Here is a 26,035-nt window from a genome sequence, read left to right as displayed (position 1 = left end):
ACTTCTTTGTTAATATCAGAAGATATAGATTGTTAAAGATCTTTATCGTTTATATCTTATTGATTTTCAGGTAAAGAACAACAACTCCGCATTGCCTCCTCTTTCTCTTCTTTTGAAGCTACTGCTTGCAAGACTCACATATTTTCGTTCTCAGATTAATTATTGAAAAGTGTATGAGTCATCAAGCCCCCTTAGTGCTCAGTTTAATAGAATATGAGCAAGCGAAAATAAGGCCGGAACACTTTGTTACACAAAGTGTAACATATTACCCTTCTTTTCATGCCATGATTTTACTTAATTGCCCAAATCTAAAGCTTGAATTTCTAAAGCCCGAATTTTTTTTTAGCTTGAAGAGGAGCAAAATCGTTTAAAAAAGGAGGCAAAGTTTTATGCCCGTTTTTTACCACCAACGCGTTGGTGGTAAAGAACAACAACTCCGCATTGCCTCCTCTTTCTCTTCTTTTGAAGCTACTGCTTGCAAGACACTACCACCAACGCGTTGGTGGTAAAGAACAACAACTCCGCATTGCCTCCTCTTTCTCTTCTTTTGAAGCTCCTCTTTCTCCTCTTTCTCTTCTCTTCTTTTGCAAGACTCACATATTTAAAAAAAAGTGATCCGGAAAGTGATTGCTTACCTTATTTTTCCATTTTTCAACGCGTTGGTGGTTATTCCCCTTTTTGTCGGTATTATTACGACTGTCAATACAAATACAACTGCGAGTACTTTCTTTGTTTCGTAAATGACCTGCATATTCTGCGAAGGATTGTTTTAGAGATCTTGGAGTATTTTCCGGTAAAGACTTGAAATTTTGTCAATATGCCTCAATTGTGAGAGATCAATCTCTTGTACTCAATTAAGTCGTAATATGAAATTTCATCTTCATAGCTCATTGACCATCTATAAGTTGTCATTTCGCCCAGTCGTAGACTGTACCGAGTCGATTTAGTAATCCACGGGTAAAAAACGCCAGTTCAAGGTCGTCAAATAAATAAAAAAACAAGTCTTTCAATAAAACTAAAGCATAATGTTAAAAATTAAAATAACTGGAAATTGTCCTGTGTATGAGGGATGTTTCCCTTTTTTAAATTAAGTCAATTTTCTTAGGCTCATAACTTTTAATAGGTAATTTTAAACTTAATGAAGTGTACATAGTTGAAACCAGCACAAAAGCTAATTTGTTTGATGTAAATATTGTTATCGAATTCTATTTTTTTAGGGTTTTATGTACTATTAACATGAGTAGTTCTTTGCTAACATTTCCTTACTACGAACTGTTTCCTTACCAAAGACGATTTCTATGGTTCCCTATCCAAAGCGTCAGCCATACAAACAGGGACTTGAAAGGCTATACCTCGCATCTCAGCTGTCTGACTCTAAATTTGAAAGAGTTTAATAGGTTGCAAAAGGGATGCTGTGAAGACTGGAATAATGGACTCAAATAATTGGTAAATGAAAAGAGTAAATAAAGGAAAGGAAGTAAAGAGGATAAATCTGGAAATTGAGGCCTAAACGCCCTTTTGGTAGTTTCTAATACCCTTGAAAGCCGAAAGCTTGTTAGATAAAAATAGTTATTTTTTGTATATTAAAACCACTTCTAGTGAATTTGTTAAGAAGTAAATATAAAAAAACACAATGAAAACACTTGAAAACATGAAAAATCACAAAAAAAGAAGAAACATAACTTCAAAGTTTGAACTCATGTTTCTTTATTTGTAAATGTACTAATGTTTCAATTCAAATTAGTAGAATGGATTGATTTTCTCTTCTATAAAGCCCAAGAAAATGATGAGTTTTTTTTTTTTTTTTTTTTTATACTTGGTGTTTAATTGGTCGGGTATGCATAAAAACCCGAAAGAACCTCTTTAATGATAGCCACTTACATATTATCACTTCTGCTAAATTCGAATATATTAAATTTAACCATTATTTCTTTTAAATTATTATATGTGAAGCGTGATCAATCCAAACAACGACTTCAAAGGCTTTCACTTGCATCCCTACAGTCTAGATAGAATCGTGGTGACATCATAAGTACGTGTTAGAATTATTAAATGTGTCACAATATTTTCTGTAGCTTATTTCAATTTTCAACCTTTACCGTAACAACACACCAGATTATAAACACAAGTTACTTAGTATGCCGATACTTTTTAGACTCAGAGATGTCGGAGATAAAGTTTTATGAGACGAACAGTTTGGTCTTAGGAAGGGCGGAGAGGGGGGGGGACTGCGTTGGCCAAAATTTCCTTCTTAGGTTAATAATTGAGAAGTTTCCAAGTCATTAGACCCATTTAGTCCTCAGTTTTATAGATTACTGAGGACAGATCAACAAGCGTTTGATTCAGCCGATTGAAGAGCTTCAGCGAAGGTTCTATCCTTGTATAGTCTCCGAAAAAATTCATTAACGTGATTAGTGCTATGTACGAGCACAAGATTGATGTGGTTAAAGTAGGAAATTTGGTTAATAGCTGGTTTCGTATTGAATCAGGGACTGAGCATGGTTACGTTCTACCCCCCATTTATATGAATCATTTTGATGGACTGTGTTCTAAAGAACACGGCATAGGCTGGGGGAGAGCATGAAATCGTATGGGAAAGTAAAACTCTCCTAGACTTAGATTATATTGATGGTTTAAATGTACTAGATGGAAAATTTTAAAAAATGAATGAGGTTTTGCAAGTTCAGGGTGCAAGAATAGGTTTGAAAATTAATGTTAAGAAGACCAAGTCGCTAAGACTAGGAATAAATGAAGGTGAATTTTTGATGTGGGGTAACGCAAGTATCGATCAAGCGGATAGTTTCATCTACCTGGATATTATTATTAGCAAATCTGGGGGGGGGGGGGTGCAATGAAGATGTTTCCCGAATGTTTCCCGATGTCACAGAAGGACATTTTCTGCTTTCTGCTTCTCGCAATAAAATTTTACATTCAATTACCGTTCATACAAGTAGATATGTATACGATTTATTAGTACTCGATTTTTATATATCACGGTTTATCGTTTTCATAATAATTACCTTTGGTTTGCTTTTTTTCTGAGACTGGGTAGGTTCAACGTTGCTACCTCTTAAAATGTTCTTCCCCGAAAAGTTGCTGCATATGTGTAAGTGCACGGATTGCGTTTATCTTAGCACATTAGAAGATATGGTCACATCAGATTGGTCATACCCTAATTGTGTTTTCAAAATTAACGATACCAGAACCACAAAAAGGCAATCTAATTTGTATTTTATGACTTTCAGCAAGCGAGCCATTTCTGAGCCAGAAGCTGGTTTAAGCGATTTTTCAGAGGATGAAAGTGAAACACTGTCTGAATCAGACACAAGTGATGGAACGGAAAGAGATAGAAAATCCTCGCCTTCTTCTCCGAGCAAAGCCAGAGGACAAATGGCTCTAAATGAAATCCGAAGAAGGTATTTCCGACTTAGATTTAAAAAGAAAGCAGACAAACTAGTCATTAGTCTTTATTAAGGGACAGGGAGTATGTTTAGGAGGGGGACACTAAAATAAGAAATTTTGAATTTTTAGCAAAGGCTTTAAAACTGTCACTTTAAAAAAAAAATAGAATTTCCAAAAATAGAAAGAAATTTCACCGAAACGGACCAATGGAGTTTTATGTCACAACAATCAAAAACTTCATTCTTCGAAGCTTTATTATGGTCCTGGCGGATCCAGCGGACCGGGGCAGGGGACCCTAGGCACCCCAAGATTTTTTTCTGGTGCACTCATTCCTTGTTTTTTTTTTTCTTCTGTTTTTCACTCTTTTTTTTAATAATTTGTCAATTTGGTCAATTATTGGTGCCCTTGTCACATTGGCTCCCCAAGATTTTGCTTATTGGTGCTCTCGTCACATTGCCCCCCCCCCTCCAGGATTTTCCTCTAGATCCGCCACTCTATTAGAGAAGGGCTTAGCACTTTGATGGCAAAAAAAGGTGCTAATATTTGTAAACCTTTTACAGCTATTGGCATATTTTAACTACAGTTAAGTTGTAAAATTGTATCTAGGGTAAATAATTGCATCTCCGACGCGGCCGTACTACGAATACTAGCGGAACCACTTCAGAATGTTGTTAAAGTTAGTTTTGATGGCAGCGGTGGCAGAATAACGTGTTTTGCGTTTTAGCCAATGGTACAATATAAGGAGATTTACGCCAAGTAGGCGCTAAATTATTTGTCAAGTGTTGTTTATTTGAAGGGTAGTTTAATTGTCAAATGTGTTAGAAGGGGAAATTGCCACTTTAGTGGATACTAAAGGCTATATAACAGAGGATGGATTACTCATAAGAGCGGAAACTGGCGCTATTGTCGAAAACCAACGCCGTTTTGCATTTCGCAGTTTTTGATATTTGACAATCGTATTTTTAAACCTAAAAGTATATAAAAAATTGAGTTCAATACCAAATTAAGAAAATTCATTGAGAAAAATTGTTAAATATCGGAAGTGTGTTAGATGATAGAATTCATAATAAATTAACCGTTAATTGAATATTCAGAAAATGTGAATACTGTGTTACCAGAAGGAACCGATAAGTATTTTTGTTCAGGACTCTAATTTCAGTCAGCGCAAAAAGTATTAAGAGGGCCTTGGTGGGGGGTTGCTTAGAACCACCGCAAGAGTATACTCAACGACTTCTTAAAGTGTCCTTACGATCGGATGAATAGTGCAGTAATGCCTACAATACACCGACATACATCCGATTTTGTATATATATAGTTTGCATCAGGTCTAATTTGATACATTTTAGTACTGGAAACTTAATTTTTGTTTTTTGCTGCCAGTTTAAGATGCCAGTTTTCCCATCAGGAGTTTTTTTTTTTACCATGTAACACAAAAGTACTTCTCCATTTTAACATGAGTGAATGCTTCAAATTTTATCGAGAAAGGCGAGTTTTTCGTAATGATGGTCTTGAAACCTCGTGGCGTTTTAAGAAAAAGCGCATCGTTGCACAAAAAGTCATGTGGTCGGCACTGTGTTTTATTAATACACTCTTTGGTCTATCCCTTTATGAAAAACAGCTGGAACGCAATCTTTACTCAAAAGCGTTTTTTTTAATGTCTTGTTGCCTGACGCATCTGATGATTTCTATATAATTTTATTTAGATAATCACTTTGAAATCTTATTCTTGTTTTAGTACTTTCCCATTTTATGGGCCTCTCTAAAAATTCAAGTTTGGTTAATGCTAATGAAATAAAATAAAATAGGATGAAAACATAATAGTTTAGAAACAAATTTGGGCTATATATTTGCATATTAGGGGGGGGGGGGGTAAAGCGTACCATATATTAAATACGTAACCTTATCTAGGTACCTCCCCCTCCTAAACCACAAAAAAAAACAAAGTTTAATATCGTACACGGAAGGCGAACCACGCTATCATTGCCTAGTCTACAGCGATTAACATGTCACAAACGGGTTTTATCCCGTTTTTGACATGACATGTTTTATCCCGTGAAAAATAAACAATTTTTAAGTCCATACATTTAAGATTTGTGTTCTCTTCGTTGTTATTACGGCAAATTTTGTGAAGCTACAAGGGTTTGTTGCGAGGGGAGTCATTAAACAAAAACTAAAAAAGTATTTCATATTATATTTTCTGTTCATTTAATATTTTTTTTATATTTAAAAAATTTTTGACTAAGTGCAGTTTTATATATGTAATTTTAACGGTTCAGTTTTTTTCTATTTTTGTGGCCATCCTTTACTTTATACTATTAAAAGTTTTGACTGTAATTGTTAGGGTTGAACCATCAAAAGAGATGAAAGCAGCTTTGAAAGTTCTGAATGACTCGCTTTCAAATTCAAAAATCAAAGGTAGTCGACACCTAACAGCAGCTACAAATATAATCAGTCAAGAATGGTTTACTGTTACTAGTAAAAAGGAAGCAAATCCGAAGATAGTTGAAGATTATTTAGACGAACTGGAAGCAGTCTCAAGAAATGTTTTAGCTAAGGTGGTCAACATGACTGACGCTAATGTAAGTTGGATCCACTCTTTTTGAATTATAACTACTGCGAACCAGTTATTGGGGTAGGATGAATGTTGATCTACTGCAAGGAGAAGGGACCCGAGGCTTCAACCCGTGTTTTAACCCTCAAGAACTTCATCTGCGTTTTTATGATAGGAGATGGAAACCTCTGTGACGATGTTCTCTTATATTCTGAATATGATTTGTAATTTTTGTCAAGACCTCTACCCTTTTCGAGGGTGAGTTTTTTTCGAAAAATCAGTCAAATTTTCTCAGGGTCATAACTTTTGATTGATGGCTTTAAACTTTAATAAACTTCATCTTTAAACATCATCTTCATCTAAACTTCCTCTAAAATGCTAGTGTCATGAACTTTATGTCAAAAAGTGTCATGCAAAGACAATAATCATCTAAATAGATGATTTAGTATGTTGTTTATTTAATTGCATATTGTTGCTTTTTTTCAAGAAAGGTCAATATGATGGCCGAGGTCGTCAATATGACTAATGTTAATGTGAAAAAAAGAGCTTCTCATTTAAATTGTTGTTATTTTCAAAACTAGAAGGATGGTATTACGACAATACAATGATCATCTTAATAGGTTAAATGGTTTGGTGTGTTATTTATTTAATTATCTGTTTTTGCTTTATTTCTCGTGGAAGGTTTGAGCCATAGAAGTCAACATTACTGATGCTAGTGTGACTTGAATCATTTTCCATTGTCATTAGTGTCTGAACTGAAGGGATAGTGTCATGACTAGGCAATAATCATTTAAATAGATTAGACGATTTAAATTTTTGCTTGTGTAATTATCTGATTTTTAGTATTTTTCAAGACAGTCCTTAGGTGGTCAACTGGAATTATCCAAATGCGAGTCGGCTTTTTTTCTTATAATAACTATTATTACCGAAACTGGAAGCTGAATGTCGTGACAAGACGATAACTATTCAAATAGTTCAGATAATTTGGTTATACGATTTGGTTACACTTATACGATAAGTGTTATACGACATTTTTTGAAAAGTTCCCCACATTCCCCTCCCATTGCGCTTTCCATTGCGCTTTCTCAAATAAAACATTATCGGTTACTTTAATGCCTTTCCTGTATCTTATTCGGCTGCTCTGGTATCAAGGAGTTTCTTTTTTTTTGCTTACGAAAATAGTTTTGAATCAAAGCTGCTAACGCCAAAATTCTGTAGGTCATATCTTGTATACCTGTAAATATTTCATCGACAAACAACTCCTTTTTAATAACAGTATAATAACCCAAAACATGTTTTCGCAGGGTTTCTGCCCTCCTGCGAAATACACGCTACTTAATATAACCTGAAAACTGCGACGTGGGCTCTAGATGCCATGCCATCGGTAGTATCAGTTTTCCTGGAGAGAGGGGTGCTGTTCAGCAAGTTGATTTTCACAGAGAATGGTGTTCACAGAGAGTACGAGACTTTTTCCTAAAGACAACAGACCCAATGTCGTCAGCTGAAATAGTGTAGGGGGGAAGGGGCAAAATGTATTTTCAAAAATCTACGGGAGAAAAATTTATTTTTCAAATTTGATTCAGTAAAATATAAAAAAAAATCCACAGAAAATACGATTTTTAGAAAATAAATTGAGGGGAGGGGGGAGAGCAAAAATTCATATTAGGTCAAATATTCTACCCCTCTCCCAATTTGCGTCACTGAATCGACCATACCTCATTATTATGGAGATTGCTTGCAGCAATAGGTTTCATTAAAATGTGACGGTTTTTATGCGTTCTTTGGCAAGTATTGCTAAGTATTTGGCAAGTTTTGTAAGTATACCCTGTTTTGCCATGGCTCGGGGATGTCGTTAAAACTTTCAGGGGATATTTCTTTTTTTAGGTTCGGTGAGAGGGAGAGGAAGTTTAAAATTTTGAGGGAAGCAAACCAACTTTTTTCTAACCTTCACGAAACAGTATACGATACAGGTTTTTTCAACAATAGGATATTTGGCTAGTATAGAAATTCAACAAAAAGCATAATTCTAAATTACTTAGTGTAACGCTACATAATTACTCTGTTTATATCGCAGTGTAAAGTTTTATATCGCTACTTTGTGGTTATAATGCATTATTAACGTAACACTGCAGTTTTTTAGACGACAGGCTATTTGGCAAATTACAAAAAACATAATTCTAAATTAATTAGCGTAATGCCACATAATTACTGTGTTAATAAACATAGTTTAACATATATATATATATATATATATATATATATATATATATATATATATATATATATATATATATATATATATATATATATTATATATATATAGCATATATATATTGCATAGCTGTTTTGTGTTTAATAAAAATTAAAATCTGAAATAATGTTACAGCAAATCGTCTTTACAGTAAATATTGATTAGATTTTCCGTTGATGTTTTAGTTTCGATCTGTTTTGGTAAAAAGACGTGTCTAAAATCTTTTTTTTTTTTTTTTTTTTTTTTTTTTTTTTTTTTACAGCCTACAATTATTGTAAATCCTGTTATTCAAAGGGACAGTGTATTTCTTACCAATGAAATAATCGATTTTCCGGCTGTCCTTTATTAACACATTTTCTTTTTAGGGAAATACAGCCATGCACTACGCTGTTTCGCATGGGAATTTTTCCATAGTCTCCCTTTTGTTGGACACAAAAGTTTGTGATTCTGGAAAACCGAATCGTGCTGGCTACACCCCAATAATGCTCGTCTGCTTAGCTCCTATTGCGACTGAAGAACATAAATTAGTTGTCAAGAGGCTTTTTAATGATGTTGATATTAATGCAAGAGCCTGTCAGGTTTGTCCTCTTTTTACTATTCCACAAAAAAAAAAAGAAAAAAAAAAGTCGACATTGTGTGTATCGCACCTTGTTTACCTATAGTCTTTTTTGGACAGGCAACTGCTTTTTAATAACAGTAAAATAGCCTGAAGTATATTCGTCCAGTTTTCTTGTAAAATTTACGTTGTATACCGTCAGGCCTTAGAAATGAACCATAGATGAATCTATCAAGTAATTAAGGACGTCGCAAACCTTGTTGTAAAAACAAGAAAAAAGATAAGAAGTGATGCTACTGCCATCTGTTTATCAGAAAAATAGAATGTACTATGTTTAATTGAGAATCTCGGTGAGATTCAGCTAGCTAATTAATTCTGGTCATAAATGCGATAATAGCAAAAGTAATGAAGATTGCATTACAGTACACTTCCATGTACGCTGGGTACCAGTGGGATCATTGCTTGCAAAAATCGTTAAAAAAAATTAAAGCGAATGTTATAGATAGAAGAAAAAGATTAAGAAAATCTTTGCTGATATCCGAAGACATACTAAAATTTATGACAGGTAAAGACTTATGGGAAAGTCTTTTATTTTCTGCATAGTCTATACATGGAATTTTTAGCTCCTAAGATAATATTTTTTTGTTTGTTGTTTTTTTTGGGTGTCGGGAGGGGGGGAGGCCGGTTTAGTGTTTTCAGTAAAGTGCATGCTTTTAGACTTCTAAAGGTATTGAAGAATATCGTGATACTTTTTTGTATGTATCCAAAAAAATGGTAAGCAGAGATACTAATGCTATTTGGTTAACAGAATACTGGATTTTACTAAGTCTGTTCTTGTAAACGAGTAAGATGTATGTACAATCGGTGTTATTTGTTTCACCGATGTATGTACAATCGGTGTTATTTGTTTCACCGATGTATGTACAATCGGTGTTATTTGTTTCACCGATGTATGTACAATCGGTGTTATTTGATTCACCGATGTATGTACAATCGGTGTTATTTGTTTCACCGATGTATGTACAATCGGTGTTATTTGTTTCACCGATGTATGTACAATCGGTGTTATTTGATTCACCGATGTATGTACAATCGGTGTTATTTGTTTCACCGATGTATGTACAATCGGTGTTTTGAATTCATGACTCGTTAAAAAAAAAAAGACTGACAGACGATAAAGTCAGAAACTATCTATCTGCTGAGGTGGCACCATTGACAATTACAGAATATCCTGACTGAATCATGTCTGAAAACCTTGTTACCAGGTCTTCAACTCCTCATCTCTGATAACAAGTTTATTTATATTCATCCTGCAACGTAATCCTTCTGAAGTATAATACCGTCGAAGTAAAAATTTTTGTAAATCGTTTTGCTCTATTTGTAAATTGGATGATTTTTATGTCTGAATCATGAATCATGTCTGAAAACCTTGTTACCAGGTCTTCAACTCCTCATCTCTGATAACAAATTTATTTATATTCATCCTGCAACGTAATCCTTCTGAAGTATAATATCGTCGAAGTAAAAATTTTTGTAAATCGTTTTGCTCTATTTGTAAATTGGATGATTTTCACAGTTGTTGCCTAATTGGCCATCGAGTCCCCAGTTTGTCCTTGTTGCAGTCCCCAAAATGGCTAGGAAACAAAAATGTTGATCTGCATTTTAACTGAGGGACTAAAAGACTATATGGACGGTCTCCGGGTCTCTAGCCACAATGTACAGAATGACTGGATATTTTAATAAGATTTGTGTATCTAAAACAAGAAAGAAAAATAAAAACTGCTTTGATTATTGTAAAGAGCAATATTTAAATTTACAAGCAAGCTTACTTCCCCTTAACAACCCAAAAGCAAGAGTATAAATTGTTATTTACTGGAATGCTTAAGTCGCTTTTAGTGCAATAGAAAATGTTTCACCATTGGATTAAACTCTTTAGTTTTGAAAGTGATGAGGATTTCCTGTTGCACTTACAGTGAGGGGGAGGGGGCTGAAGAGCAACAATCTCCCCTTTGTAGTGTAGTTTCTAATAATAATAAAATAGCTCATTCCAAGGGTTTAAATTGTTGTAGGCATAAAAAGAGAAGCTGAAAAGACCATAGTAGTACTATTTTTTCTTCAACTAATAACTCCTCTGTTTCTCTGTCTCTTTTTTTCTCTGGTTTTCTCGCCATACTGAATTTGTTAAAGAACCAGGGACATAAAAATAGTTTTGTCCCTTGGACTCAGCTTAATTATTTTCATGCCCGAAATCCACAAGTTTCTAAGACTTTTATTTTTAGATTATGAAGCCAGTTAGGCAGTGTAACGTTTCCATCAGTGTTGCCGCGTTGAACCGAGAAGATCAATAAGAAAAACTAATTGATTAAATTTGAAAACGTTGTTCATCTTTAAAAATTCAACATAAAAAGCTGTTGATTCTCAAAGACAACCGGACCTTCAAAGAAAAGCTTCATCTTCTTATGGTTTTTTTTTTTTTTTTTTTTTTTTTTTTTTTTTTTTTTTTGCCTGCTACTACGAAAATTTGACTCCCGATCTTTCTTAGTTTTATATTATATAATGAAATATAAATATATAAAATACATAAAAGCAAAAATGTATAATAATATATATGTTACCGTGAATGTGGTAAATCTGATCAATGTCGACATTCACCGGTGAATGTTCAAAATTCCTTTTTCTCTGCTTAGAATCAATTAGCTTTGCGAGTCAGCTTTTTCAGTCTTATGCAAGCTATAATCGTAAAAGTTAAAGTCGGGTTAGGTTAGATTATGTTAGTTTAGGCTATGTTAGGTTAAATTAGGTTAAGTTAATTTAAATTTGGTTCTAAATATCAGAAATTGGATTAAAACCTAAGCTAACCTAACCCAACCTAAACTAACCAGACCTAATCTAACCTAACCTGTCATCATCAAACCTTGCATTAAACTGAAAAAGTTGACTGGCAACACTGTCTAAATCCAAGTAAAAATAAAAGGTATTTCGGACGTTCACGGTAACATATATAATATGACCAATTTTTCATCTAGCCAATTACAAGAGCCTTTTATTTTCATTGTCTATGGTAGGCCTACTTTAAATTAACCTAATTCGTTAAGTAGTTTCTATTCATTTGATTGCCTCGTTGAATAATACCTGTCATTTCTTATAGCATGGTCAGACTGCATTGATGCTTGCCGTTTCCCATGGCAGATTGGATATGGTAATGCTGCTAGTTGCTGTTGGAGCAGATATTAATATTCAGGTGAGTTTCTATCAATGCTGCCGGCTGGGCTGGTAAAAATTGAAATGGAATTTCTATTAATTAGCCATATTGTGTAAAGAAAAAAGTTTAAAATTAGCACAATTAATAATTATTTGACCAAATTAGTTCAATTGGGCTAAAAAGGCTCACCAATTGGTCTAGCTTTAATACATTAAAAAAAAAAAAAAAATCCTAATGTATATCCTACATTAGGTTTTCAATAACAATTATCTAACTTTTAAAGAATCCCAGTATTTTCCAAGACTTGTGTGTTGAAATGGGAGTAACTTCCCTCTTTTTAAACAGTTAAATTCCATTTATCTATTTTCTTAGTACATACCCTTTGGGTTACAATTTTAAAGGGAAAGCTTGCCTCATACCATAATTTCTACTATTCTCTAATTAATGAAGTAAACAGTCTATGATATTTTATCAAATTTGGCAAATTTGGCTAAATTTGGTGACTTGGCTTTTAGGATCGCAAATATAGCCTAACGTTGCCAGGGTTGCCAACTTTTTGGTCAATGAATATGTCCCTTGAGCATCCAAAAATACGTCCTTTTCAGCCAAACCATGTTCATAATTTTGTCTATAATATGTCCATAATATGTTCATCTTGAAATCTCAGAAACTAGAATTTTTACGACTTGTAAACCTTTTTCAAAGTGGTCAGCTAACATCGAATATAATGAAAACGAAAAAGATTCATTTAGTATATGCATACAAAATGAACTAGTGTGAAAGCACAAAATTCATAAAAATATGTAAACAGCAAAAAACTAATTGTGGGAGCTTAAGCCTCAGCCTCCTACGAGAGTTCCACCTGACAGATATGGTCGGCATGAGGGTCAGCATTTTCACTTCTTTTGGTAGCTTTTTCCAATCAGAGTATTTCTTGCGCATTTCATAAGGTAAAATCCAGGAGTCAAGCGACGTTGCGGAGCGCAAGGTAGATGGGGTGCTTTGGGGATGTGACATCCCCAAAAGCATAATTACTGGACCTTTGAACAATGATGAACAAAATAGATGTCAACAAATTCTGATTGGATGCTGGTTTTCGGAAATAATAGGCGGGGGGGGGGGGCTCAAATCACTTTTGACTCTTATAAAGGGCACAAAACTTCAATCAAATGAGCCCCATCTGAAGTTTGTACGACTACCCATTCCATAAAACCTTATATGCCTCTGGGGCATAACTTACAGCCCTTGTCCCAGAGCTCTTAGGGGTTGTGTAAACGCTGAAGGCTTTTTTATATGTTCTTTTGGCCATTTTTAACAAAATTGCTTTCTCAAAATTTCTGTTGGATGCATCTAGGGAAAAAAAGACGCGGGTGGAGGGGGGTGGCTGATTTGCCTCTGGCCACTTCTGACTTTTAAAATAGCACTAGAACATCTGATTTTCAGTCCAGTGAGTCCCCTCCAAAAGTTTATAAAACCAACCCTTCCGTAGAAATTGTATATGTTAATAATGGAGAACTAGTATAACTCGTAGCCCTTGCCCTGAAAGCTTTTTTTTTTTGGGGGGGGGGGTTCTTCCACAAAAATATAATTCCTGGAACTTTTAATATATGCTGAACATAATGGCAATCTCAAAATTTTGATTGGACGTGTTTGGGGAAATGAAGGGCTTGGGGGGGGGGGCTTTTCGCCTTCCAATCACTTATGATTCTTATTAGAACTTTCAATTTCCCATTGAGCCGCTTTCGAAGTTTCAACGACAACCTTTTCTACACGATGTGCCTTGGTCAGAAGTAAAAAATAAATTGTAACCTTATCTCTCTTTCATTCATTGAATAAAAAACAAGTTTTTTCTACTTGAAGTAAGGAGCAACATTAAAACTTAAAACAATCAAAAATTATTCCATATATTAAGGGAGCTGCCTTTTCCTCAATGCCCCTCTCTTCACGCCCAAATCTTTTCAAGAGCTTAAAAAAAAAAAAAAATGATTCAATTACACGGCCCTTGTGTTTCAAGAATCGTTCTAAAAAAAATAGACAAAAGGTCAAGCATTAGCGTAGAGAGAGGAGTATTGAGGAGGGAGTAGCCCCCGTCATATACGGAATAATTTCTGTACGTTTTAAGTTTTAATGTCGCTCCTTACTTTCAGTAAAAAAAACTAGTTTTTGTATTTATCGTTTTTCAGATAATCCTAAGAAATCCACCCCCTCTGTGGAAAATTTCCCCACGAAAAAATTCCTCTATATCAAGTTCCTCCCATGTAAAATTCTTCTACCGGGAAATTAGCCCTGAACAATTCTATCCCTAATGCGAATCCTTCTCAGAAATTTTTTTGCTTACGATTCTGCCTGAAAAATAGTCCTTACCATACTTTTATGTAAAGAAAGACTTTTATTCATTTAGTTTCTGATCTTTTTAAGGTCATTGGGCCGTGCTTGGAAAATACCCCCCCTGAAAATTTTATCCCCCAGAAATTTCCCATGGAGAATTTCTCCTGGTGATAATTCCCCCATGGAAATTTCTCCCGTGGAACCTCCCCCCCCCCCCCAACAAAAAAAAAAGATCCCAAGAGAATTCCAACTCCACATGTACAATGGGATAAACAAAGAGAAAAAGACAAATAACACACATTCTGTATGCAAATTCTGGTAAATTCTCCCCATGTAAAATTTTCCCTGAAAAGTTCACCCCCAGAAACTTCCATCCCAATGGGAAAGTCTCCCCATAGAAAATCCATCCCCAGAAGATCTCCTTCCTCGCTTGGAAAATGTCGGTATACTTCCCTATAACAAATACTATATGTAAACAATGGGCAAATTTCATAACTTGTGGCCCTTCCTCTGGTGGTTCTGAGGGGTCATGTCATCTCCAAAGACATATCTATTCATATGCTATCTCGAAGTTTTGGTCAGACGCCTTTCAGGAAAAAAGGACGTGAGACGGGGGCTAGTTGTCATTCAATTTTTTGGTCCCTTAAAAAAGACACTAGATCTTTTAATTTTCGCTTAAACGAGCCTTCTAGCGATAGTCTAGTACTATTCGTTTGATACAATCGCCCCTGGAAAAAGTAATATCACACACTATATACGAATTCATGATGCTTCTGCTGGCAGAAACTGCACAATTTTATTTTTATAATTATATGCTTCGAACCTTTACAGTAGGGTTTTCTGATGCGCTGAATCTGATGGAGTGATTTTCATTAAAAATTTTTGACTCTGATAGGGTATTTTTCAGCTTTTTTAAAAATTTGGCTACAATGAGTAACAATGGGTAACAATAAACTTAAAAAATATCGTCTATTTGGAATCAGCACAATAAGCTAACTTTTTTGGTACATCTATTGACATCAAAATTGATTCCAGATCATCAATAATCTAATTTTGTTCTTTTGCTAACTTTTCATTTTCAGTTAGTAATACTTGATAAATAGGCAGATGTGTTTGCCTGACTAAAGGAAGCCGGAAGCGATTGTTAACGAAAAAGGTGTCTGCTTCCCTATTATCTTGACTGTAGCGTAAAAGCAAGGAGAAATAAAATCGTTTATAGATGAAAGAATAAAAACCTGTAAAGAATTTGAAGAGTATTTGCAGATAGTTGTCTGCGGGAAAGAGCAAGCAACTCCGAAAAATAATAAAGTTTGCAAAAAAAATAACGTTTGTAAAAAATCAGTAGAATATCAGTAGTTAAGTAAATTTGGTGCTAGACAATTAGTTTTATTACTGATTTGGTGAAAAACGACATTTTTTTTTACAAAAATATGTATCCAGCGGGGAAATTTTCTATTTTGGGTCATAAATTTGCAAAATATGTCCCTTTTATGTCCCAAATTTCTAAAATATGTCCTTTTTTTGCCCTATTATGGTATTATGTCCCAGCACACAGGAATATGTCCATTGGACATAAAATATGTCCAGTTGGCAACCCTGGACGTTGCACCTCTCCGATCTCTAGGCTTGGTAGCTGGGGCCTCCAGCCCTTGCACGCTTTCATCATGGCGTCTGATTTCTGCTATTTAGATTGTTTTATTTTCTTTTTTTAGATTGTATTTGTCAGTTTTTATAGCCTGTGTACATTCTCGTGGCCCAAAAATTGTCCTAAGATTGAGAGAGAGAGAGAGAGAATTTATTTTAAAAAACACAAAAAAAAACAATACAAAGACAAATTCGCCAACAAGCCTTATGGCTTGTGGCTTGTGCAGCCATTCTCAAAACTACAAAATTGATAATCACTTGTCAATGGATTTTCCTAACAACAAAAAACAAAACAAAGAACAAGCAAAAAAAAAAAAAAAAAACACTTGAGACCCTGCACTATACTAATCTAATATAACAACACTATTATATACTATTTCCTTATATTAACTATATATACATACATATATATATATATATATATATATATATATATATATATATATATATATATATATCATATACATATATATATATACATATACATACATATATATATATTACACACACATATATATATATATATATATATATATATATATATATATATATATATATATATATATATATATATATATATATATATATATATATATATATATATATATATATATATATATATATATATATATATATATATATATATATATATATATATATATATACATATATACATATATACATACATACATACATACATACGTATACATACATACATAAAATTAATAAATAAAAAAAAGAAGTCATAAATCATAAATACCAAAACAATGGTCCCTAAGCACCCCACAAAAAGTTAGCCCATCAGTCTCTTGAACTATATCATGAGGAAGGGACTCCCATATAGATGGAAGAACATGGCGAATCGAAAATGAAGACCTTGTAGACCTTTTAGTCTGTTTTCTAATTGCTGATGATTTCCTTGTCTCATATACAGGCTGATATCTCTCAATGATACCAATCAAACATTCAGGTGCATTTTTATGCAATATATCAAACATAAACAGAGCCTTAAAAAAATAAAAGACCTGAAACTGGTAAAATATTAATTTTTTTACAACTATCTCTAACTGATATACGATTGTCACAATTAATAAGAACCCGAATCGCCGAATTTCGGAGAGCACGTAATGACTTCAAATGTGTTTGAAAAGTAGATGACCACACCGAACAACAATAAATCAAATAGGGGTGGACAATAGAAAAATATGTCAATCTAAGTATGTTAACTGGGAAAAATTATTTCAACTTTCTCAGCATCTTTACATTCCGAGCAATTTTAGATGATATATATTGTATGTACTTTAAAAAACTAAGAGTCTCATCCACTATTACACCATCCACTGATTGAAATATCAAGATACTTCACAGACGGCACACGCTCAATACGGTAAGATCCGACATTTAATTCCCTTAACCAAGGATAATAATCTGGCGATCTAGAAAAAAATACCCAATGAGATTTCTTATAATTCAGCTCTAGGTGATTACCCTTCATCGTTTTTTCTATCCTTGACACACTATCTCTTGTCATAGTTAGTAATTCATTTTCTGTTCCTGCTGCCATCGTAAGACATGTATCATCTGCAAACAGCAATAAGGGTCTCGTTTAGATTAGGGTCGCTTGATTAGGGTCTCGTTGTCTTTGGGCCACTCCAACTTCAATATTCAGCCCACCAAGGGCTAAGTATAGGTCATTTACATAAATTGCAAACAATAGTGGTCCCAAGGGGGACCCCTGTGGGACTCCACATCTTACTTTATGATCCATTGATGGACCTCCAATTTCACAAAAATGGACTCGATCTTTAAGATAAGAAGCAAAAAGTTGCAGCGCATTCCCGCGAATGCCTCCATTTTCTAATTTCTTCAATAAGATCAAATGGTCACAAGTAACAAACGTCTTTAATATATCTAGAAAAACTGAACCAACTTAAAATTTATTATCAAGGCCATCATTTACTGTTGTAGTCAGGAACTGGATAGCATCCTCTGTAGAATAACCTCTATGATAACCTAGCTGATTAAAAAAAAAATCCATTCTTACTAAAAAAACTATCCACTCTCACAAATATTAATTTCTCCATCACTCTTGAAAAAGTTGGCAGTAGTGAAACCGGTCTATAATTATTAAAATCTTTTGGGTCTCCCTTTTGAAATAATGGTACAATTTTTGTTTTTTTAAATGCTCTTGGGAATGAATCTTCTTTAAAACCACCATTAACCAGATCAACAAAATTTTGCGCAAAAAGTGGTAAAATTGATTTCACTATCCTCAAAGATATATAATCAGATCCTGCAGCACTGGTCTTAATTGAAGACATTATGTCAATCACTTATTGATCAGTCACTTTTGTAACCCAAATGCTCGTATTACTTCAAGGGCCCAGAAACTGTTTAAAAGTTCCATCCTCAGGACAAACTTCAATCGAATTTTGTATTTTATAACCTATATTAGAAATATGGGAAGCCATTCCTTCGGCAAGCTGACCTGGTACATCCAACTGATTTAAATATGGTGGCTTATTAGCATTATTTCCAATGACTGACTTAATTGTCATCCGGGTCTTTGCTGGATTATCCTGACAGTTTTTAAATTCCTTAAAATAATGTTCCCTATTAGCCCTCCTCTGGAGTTTATTTAAAACACTATTATAATTCCTATACACTCTACTATCACTCGCCCTACCACTTATCACACTCAACTTATAAAGGCAATGTCTTCGATTAATTGAATTTACTAAACTTGGCGTTATCCAGGGTTTCCTTGGTGTATTTCTACTATCTAGAATATGTTTTTTCTTCCGACACTCTTCCCTCAAAAGGTCACTTATTTTCTTATACCCATGATCAAACTTTTCAGAAGACGTACAATAACTGCTTAAAAATGGCAAATCAAAATTCTCCAGCTTAAAAACAAAAAAACAATGAAGTCTTACTAATATAAAATCGTTCATTATCAATTCTTGGAGAACCACACGTAAATCCATTAACTTCAAAAGCCTTCATTATTCCACATTGGTTAGAAATATCATTAGGGGTAACACACGACTCCTTATAATTGAAAATTACAAAAATATTATCAATCAACGTTGCAGAAGGATCCATATTAAAAGAAAATAAAGTATCACAAAAATTACGGCAAATTCTATCATTTTGTAAACTCACATCAACATTAAAATCTCCCATTATTGCACATGGACTTGTAGGCAATGGCAGCTTTTCCAATTGACTTTCTATTACCTCAAAAAAATTCTGACTAGCTGCCGAAGGAGGTCTATATACAACCACAAAAAAAAAGCTTCGATTCGCCAGAACTACCTCAATTAGAAAACTTTCGAAAACCCTCTCAATATAAAGACAAAGGTCATCCCTTACCTTAACCTCAAGGCACGACTTAACGTAGGCAGCCATGTCTGTGCAACCGTGCAACCGTGTCTGTGATTTCTCCGTTGTTTTTTTTTACATAAAAATTATAACCATTAATTGCCAATAAAGAATCAAAATGATCCTTCAACCATGTTTCTCTTAAACCTATAACACCAATATCTCCTATTATTGAACTAAATTGAACCAAATAATTATAGGAAGAATTCAACCCTTGACAACTCAAATGAAATACAGAAAAAACCTAACCTGGGATTCATGATCACTTGCAACAAAATCACACAAAAAAACATACTTAGACGATTTCTTTTATGGATGTTTTCGCCAATACCATCAAAACCATCTCTCAAAATAACATCAGATTCCTCAAAAAAATCTACAGGGTTTCTCTCAAGTAGTGATAGCCTATTATTAAGACAATTCATCATGAAATACGAAAGAAAAAAACAACAAGGGATTCCATAGCACTGTAAGTACCAAAATGTAACAACCAAGCAAACACTCCCTCCAAACTACAACTAAATAAACAAAAAAGAAAAAAAACAGACAAAAAACTTTGTTCACTTGTATTTTTATTTCTACCCTTCATTTCATTCAATTTTTCCCTACGCGCGACCAAGCCAACCTTCAAACAAATCAAATATAGAAAATAAACTAAAAAAAGAAAAAATTCACTCATCCATAGATCTGCCAAATCCACCCCTATCAGTATCAACTCTATGAGGAATACGAGCCAAAACTGAATCCATAAAATCCTTAGTTATTTTGTCAACAGTTACTTTTACAGGCTCAGTGTTTGGAAACTGGCGTATACCCAAAAGTGGTGGGATCAATTTCGTCACCCAAACATCACCAGGATTAACTCCACTGTTGAGTAATTTTAACCTCGCAGCAAATAGCTTCTTTTGAATGCCTCGGACCGATTTTGGGGCATCATCCGTCACAAAGATATTGGAATACTCTAAAATTGACTTGTTTTTCAACCTCCTAGCGTTTTTCAATATAAGAATTCGGGCTTCTTTTCTTGCAACTTCCACTTTGAACAATTTTCTTTCACGGTTAATGTTTACCACTGAATATTCAAAATCCAGATTCAAGCCAATTCCATCAGTAATTACTTTTTCAAACACTTTTTTAGGTGATTCTTCGTCATTAACTGGGACATTCCAAAGCAATGATTTTTTTTTTTCAGTATCTCTGCTTTCTATTCTCATTGTACTCCCTTTCAATAAAGATAACTCAGACACCAAACGAACATTTTCTTCCGCCAATAGAGATAAATTAGTTTTTATCATTTTTGACTCGCATTCAACAGTAGCTATTCTAGGTTTTAATTCGGAGACTTCCTTTTGAGAGGTAGCAACTGAATTCTCAAGCTGTGATAATCGGGATTCAATGGACTTAACTGATCCAGATAAATCATTCAGAATTTCAGTATTTGACTGAATCGTGGTCAAAATTGTGCTAATGGTGTCAGCTAACGACCTCAGTGAAATGTTTTCTACTCTTCTTGAATCGGGTGAGCTGGAGTCATTCAAAACTGAAGTATCCGATGCCAATATATGCGCCATAGCTTCCTCTGTCTGCTTGGCCTTCTTCCTTTTTCTAACCATCCTCAACACTAAATACAACAGCAAAGAGGGGTTGGAGGGGGACCAAAAATTAAAAATCGCCTATCTCGAAAAGCTTTATTTAAGCCTTTAATATACCCACGGCAATCAGCTTTAATGATCCTCAGTCAAGTTGCTACTGCTCCAACAGCTTTAATTTTTTATTTCATTTTTTTTTTTTTTTTTGACACAGAAAATTCACTACAATTTTCAGTATTTCGATCATTCTTGGCTAATAAATGAACAAAAATACATCAAGGCAGGGAACGGACGCGCGCTAGGCTGTTGCTAGCCGGTCGAATGAATTCAGGTAATATTTTCTTGCTTCTGAATAAATTTAGTATCTAATTGATTCCGAATATAATCCTTTTTCAACACTTGTTCAAAACTGGGATTTTATCCTTTTAAAAGAACAAATAGGTCTTAACAGGTCAGAGACTGAATAGCAACTGATTAATTTAGATATTTTAGAATGCAAAGAAGAAATGGAGGCACGCATGATTGATTTCATAATTTATATATTATAAACTTTTGTCCCTGAAAAGAGAGGGTAAAGTTACCCACCACTTGCTAATAATCAGTGGCAAGTGGGACTTAACCCTCAGAGCCGATATTTTCTCACGCCACGGCTGGCGCTTCATATGTCCAGGGGGATTGACTCTGCCGTACATGATTTTCCCAGTCATTACCAGGGCAGAAGGACTGATCACTTTTTTCTTTTTTTAAAAAATAGAGAGGAAAAATACGTAAAATCTCCATTGAAATGACATAATCGATTTGCAATACATGACGTAACATATTGAAATAATCGACTATATAACGCAGATAAATCAGGCAGTCGTTCAGGTTGTTTTTTCTTCAAACGGGAAAGGTTTCCGCTTGTTTCTTTTCATGATTCAGTGGGGCAACCAGGAGAAACTTTGTACAACGAAAATAAATCCTAATAGTTGAATAACAGTAAAAAAAATCGAAAAAAAAAACTGGTTTTCAGGTATGAATAGATGGAACTAGGGAACTGAAAATGTTTACATACGTAGATCACTCCTACTGCGCCATTCGTGGAGACGTTTTGGTGTGATCTCCTCACCGGGATCAAATTTCGAGCCCTGCAGTGTGTTTCTGAGCTGGGTTGGAATTCTGGGTCCCCTAATATCAAGCTGAGATCAATCCAATTGCGTCATTATAATACAAAAATATATATGGCAAAAAAGAACAACTTCTGGAAGAAAAAGAACAACTATTCTTAGTTTATTTATTTTCTATTGTGGTTATAGTTTTATTTTGTTCTAGGATGTAGATGGCAGCAGTGCGTTGATGTGTGCAGCTGAGCATGGGCATATTGACATTATTAAGTTCCTCATTGCTCAACCAGACTGTGATATCAACTTGAAAGATAATGTAAGATTCTGTTTTATCGCTTCTTTATTATGTGTCCTTAATTTCATGACTGCATAGCTTCTTCTAGCTTAATCTATTTGTATGCTAGTAAAAAAGCACTTCAAGAGATTTTCCAGCCTCTCTTTGTACCTTGGGTCTTCTTCGGTTCTTACCTTTTTTTTAAGAAATAATCCTAAAAATATAAAATCTACTGAAATTATTGTTGAAATAAAATAAAATCCCTGAAAACTCTATCTTGGACGACGTCAAAATTTTCATCTGATTCACTGCATATGCCTCTTTTACCGCATGGGCCTAGTTTGGGAAAGCTCGAGCTTAAGATACCTGGTGGTACCATCTAATTACTAGCCTAACATGCGAGACTCGGTAGTCTAAGCCGGCAAAAAATGCTTTAGGTCATTTTGGGATAATGTATTTAAAGGAGTATAAAGCTGAACTCCTGGGGATAATCGATGTAGGAGCAGTGCGTCAACTGACCGCCAAATTAAGCTTTTTGATCTGTGTTCTTGATTTTAAGTATCCTGATTAAGGCATCAGTGTGAATGAGGCTCCGAAGAATTATTCCTTTGCCTTTCTTGCAGTAGGGACTACTACTAATATTACTAACAACTCACGGCAAACAGCTACACACGCTCCTTCTCCATCCCAATCTATTCAAATCTTCCCTCTTTACACCGTCCCATGAAGCTCCCATGTCCTTTAAATCTTTCTTCATGACATCCTTCCATCCCAGACGAGGACGACCCTCTTTCAGGTTAGCCCTAGACGGTTGGCCGAAAAGGACAGTCTTCGGCAACTTGTCATTTGAAGAACGTGCCCTAGCCATCTCCACCTTTTTGGAATTATAACCTTGGAAAGCGGGATTGAACCATATTTTTCGTACATTTTAATTTTTGAAATACGTTCATTCAGTTGGTTACGCAGAACAATCCGTAGGCAATTTTTTTTGGATAACATAAGCAAATTTTCCTCTGCTTTTCGTAGCGCCCATGCTTCAGAGCCATATTTGACCACTGTCATCACTGTAGCTTCCAATATTCTAATCTTGGTTTGCAGACTTATCTTCATATTCTTCCAAACTTTTTTTTAACTGTGAAAGAACACCCTGAGCCTCTGTTATTCTTCTTTTAACATCTTCACTGCTCCCACCGTCTTTACTAATAATACTACCAAGGTAAGTGAAGCTGTCCACCTGATCAATCTTTTTTTTACCCAATGTCACCTTTTCATCTTCACTTAATCCTAGTCTTAGTGACTTAGTCTTCTTAACATTAGTTTTCAAACCTATTCTAGCACCATGAACTCGCAAAATCTCTAAAAGTTCATTCATTTTGCTCACTCATCTACGATGCGTAAATCATCAGCATAATCTAAGTCCAGGAGACTTTTTCCTCCCCATTTGATTCCGTGGTCTGTCATTGCCTTTCCTGTGCTCCTTAAGACAAAGTCTATCAAAATGATCTATATAAAGGGGGATAGATCACAACCCTGTTTAACTCCTGATTTAACACAAAACCAGCTGCTAGCCTCATTTCCTACCTTGACCGCTATAGTGTTATTCTCGTACGTAGCACTAATCACTTTAATTTATTTGTCCGGTCAAGACCTTTGCTACAGAATCGAACGCTTGCTCATGATCTATAAAACTAAGGACCAAAGGTGTTTGATAACTCAGGCACTTCTATACTATAATGTAATAGTTACAAATGTGGAAGACACATGCCCTAGCCTTCCTAAGGCTACCCTGTCCTTGTCTCAAAAATTTGTAAGTCGCACCATTATATGTGAAAATTATCATATTACTAAATAATTTGCTACCTACAGAGACCAGACTAATACCTTGGTAATTACCACACTCACTCTTATCACCTTTCGGCGGACGGGGTTTACCCCCCCCCCCGGAAAATACCACCCCGGGAAAGTACCCCCTGGAAGATGTCCCCGCGGAAAATACCCCCCGCAGAAGACACCATCCCGTGGAACCCCCCCCCACGGAAAATACCGCGGGGAATTTTTCTACAGGAAGAAAAAAATTCTAGCAATCTTTTCGTTTTGTTTTTTAAATCGGAGAGAAGGGAAGGCAGCCTATAGTCAAAATTTTTAACAGAGACATGAGTAAAATTATAGTCAAAATTAGTAAATTTCTGAAAAATCAAGCTTTCATTCTGTCTAAACTTTGAAACTCCATTTAAAACTATATAGAAACTTAAGGGAAAAGTAAGAAAGTATTTTTACTTACCCCCCCCCCCCCTCAGGAAAAAAAAACAAAAAACAGAAGTTCATCCAACTTTAGTTCAAATTTTGGGACTTTGGTACAGTTTCTAAAATTTTCTCTGTGTCCACCGCACTGATCAGAAATAGCATGGTCAAAAGTCAAAATAAGCCATATTCACATCCTTATAGCTGTCATATGCACTATTGCTATATTCTTGATCTTCTCTGCATCATTCCTAGCTTGGTAAAATGGTAATTATCACTTTTTTTTTTCTTTTTTTTTTTTTTACGTTGTAGCCCACTATGTATTGGCTCCAACGATGTCTCACGGAAGTATAGCTCTTAGGAATAGGTTATAACCTGTAGGCTGATCACGGGGCTTCAAAAAACATGGATTTCTGTAAGATCTTTTTTTTTATATTTATGTGGGACCCTGAAATTCTGGATCCATTGTCGGTACTGCACTTATGTTTTTCCACTTTTTTATATTGAATTTTATTAGTATGGTTCCACTGTTCTCAGTATCAGTGTGGAACCTGGTCATCGTGACAATGGAGCAGTATTGTATGCTCATGTGACATTCAAACGTGGTGAAGCTTATCCGACTGTAGGACTTGCTAGAAGGTCATCCATGGGCTCAACGCCGGGTTCACTAAGTCCCACTGGGTCTAGAACAGAATCTGTGACTTTGATCTAAGTGAACATCATGCCAAAAACTATTTACACAAGTCCATTTATGCCTGGTGCTAAGGTGCATTTACATTTCAACTCTTCTTTTTTCTTATTTTTACTAGTCGTCGTAATTTGTTAATTCCTGAGCAGTTTGTAACAAACTCATTTACATTTTGTGATTCGACAGCTCTTGTGCTCTTTGTCATGATCAAAGTTGTTTGTGAGAAACAGAGGCGTCGATGATGAATATGAAAATGAAAATGAAATTTTTAAATAAGAATATTTAATAGATATAATCTGAATAATTCTACAATATTTTTAATAATTTAAATGTCACCTATTTTTCAAGATATATATTTTTTTAAAATTTTTTGTTCAAGGCCGTTTCCAGGGGGCGTTTGGAGTTTCGACCCCCCTCCTATTTGTTTCGATTATTTATAACGTAAAAAAAATTAAAAATAATTAATTTTTGTGAGTTTATATAATCAATATTTAATATTATTATAATATCCTTCTCAGACTTTAAATCCTAACTACAAATGTTAAATTGAGATAAAAGTATAATACTTTAGAAACAGTTTTGGGCTATATATTTGCACATTTTGGGGGGGGGATAACAAATGGGTTTACAATTATTCTGCATATTATGTAGTAAGACTTGTTTTCTAACTTCACACGGTCAAAATACTTTATCCCCCCCCCCTAATGTGCAAATATATAGCCCTAAATATAAATTTTACATCTATTCTGTCACTTTTCTTTGTCTTGACTCATGCTAACCTAAAAGAAACTAACGAAAAAAAACCCGGTTCTACAAAGCGTC

General features: G+C 34.6%; 1 protein-coding gene across 1 annotated transcript in view; it reads left to right on the top strand.

The window, feature by feature from the left end:
* The window catches only part of Kank (KN motif and ankyrin repeat domain-containing protein 2 kank), a 65,396-nt gene extending 39,897 nt beyond the window's left edge, over nucleotides 1-25,499 (top strand). Inside the window, exons 7-12 of the mRNA XM_089089917.1 lie at nucleotides 3,246-3,416; nucleotides 5,744-5,981; nucleotides 8,570-8,782; nucleotides 11,909-12,001; nucleotides 22,219-22,326; nucleotides 25,043-25,499. Of these exons, the coding sequence (XP_088946043.1) occupies nucleotides 3,246-3,416; nucleotides 5,744-5,981; nucleotides 8,570-8,782; nucleotides 11,909-12,001; nucleotides 22,219-22,326; nucleotides 25,043-25,237 (1,018 nt within the window). The 3' untranslated portion in view covers nucleotides 25,238-25,499. The remainder of the gene's footprint in view (nucleotides 1-3,245; nucleotides 3,417-5,743; nucleotides 5,982-8,569; nucleotides 8,783-11,908; nucleotides 12,002-22,218; nucleotides 22,327-25,042) is intronic.
* The last annotated feature ends 536 nt before the right edge of the window (nucleotides 25,500-26,035 follow it).

Source organism: Artemia sp. Qi Xiang Cuo, chromosome 1 (assembly GCF_049724085.1).
Source record: "Artemia sp. Qi Xiang Cuo chromosome 1, ASM4972408v1, whole genome shotgun sequence".
NCBI lineage: Eukaryota > Metazoa > Arthropoda > Branchiopoda > Anostraca > Artemiidae > Artemia > Artemia sp. Qi Xiang Cuo.
Note: the sequence above shows the minus strand (reverse complement) of the source record. Positions and strands in the feature narration are given on the sequence as shown.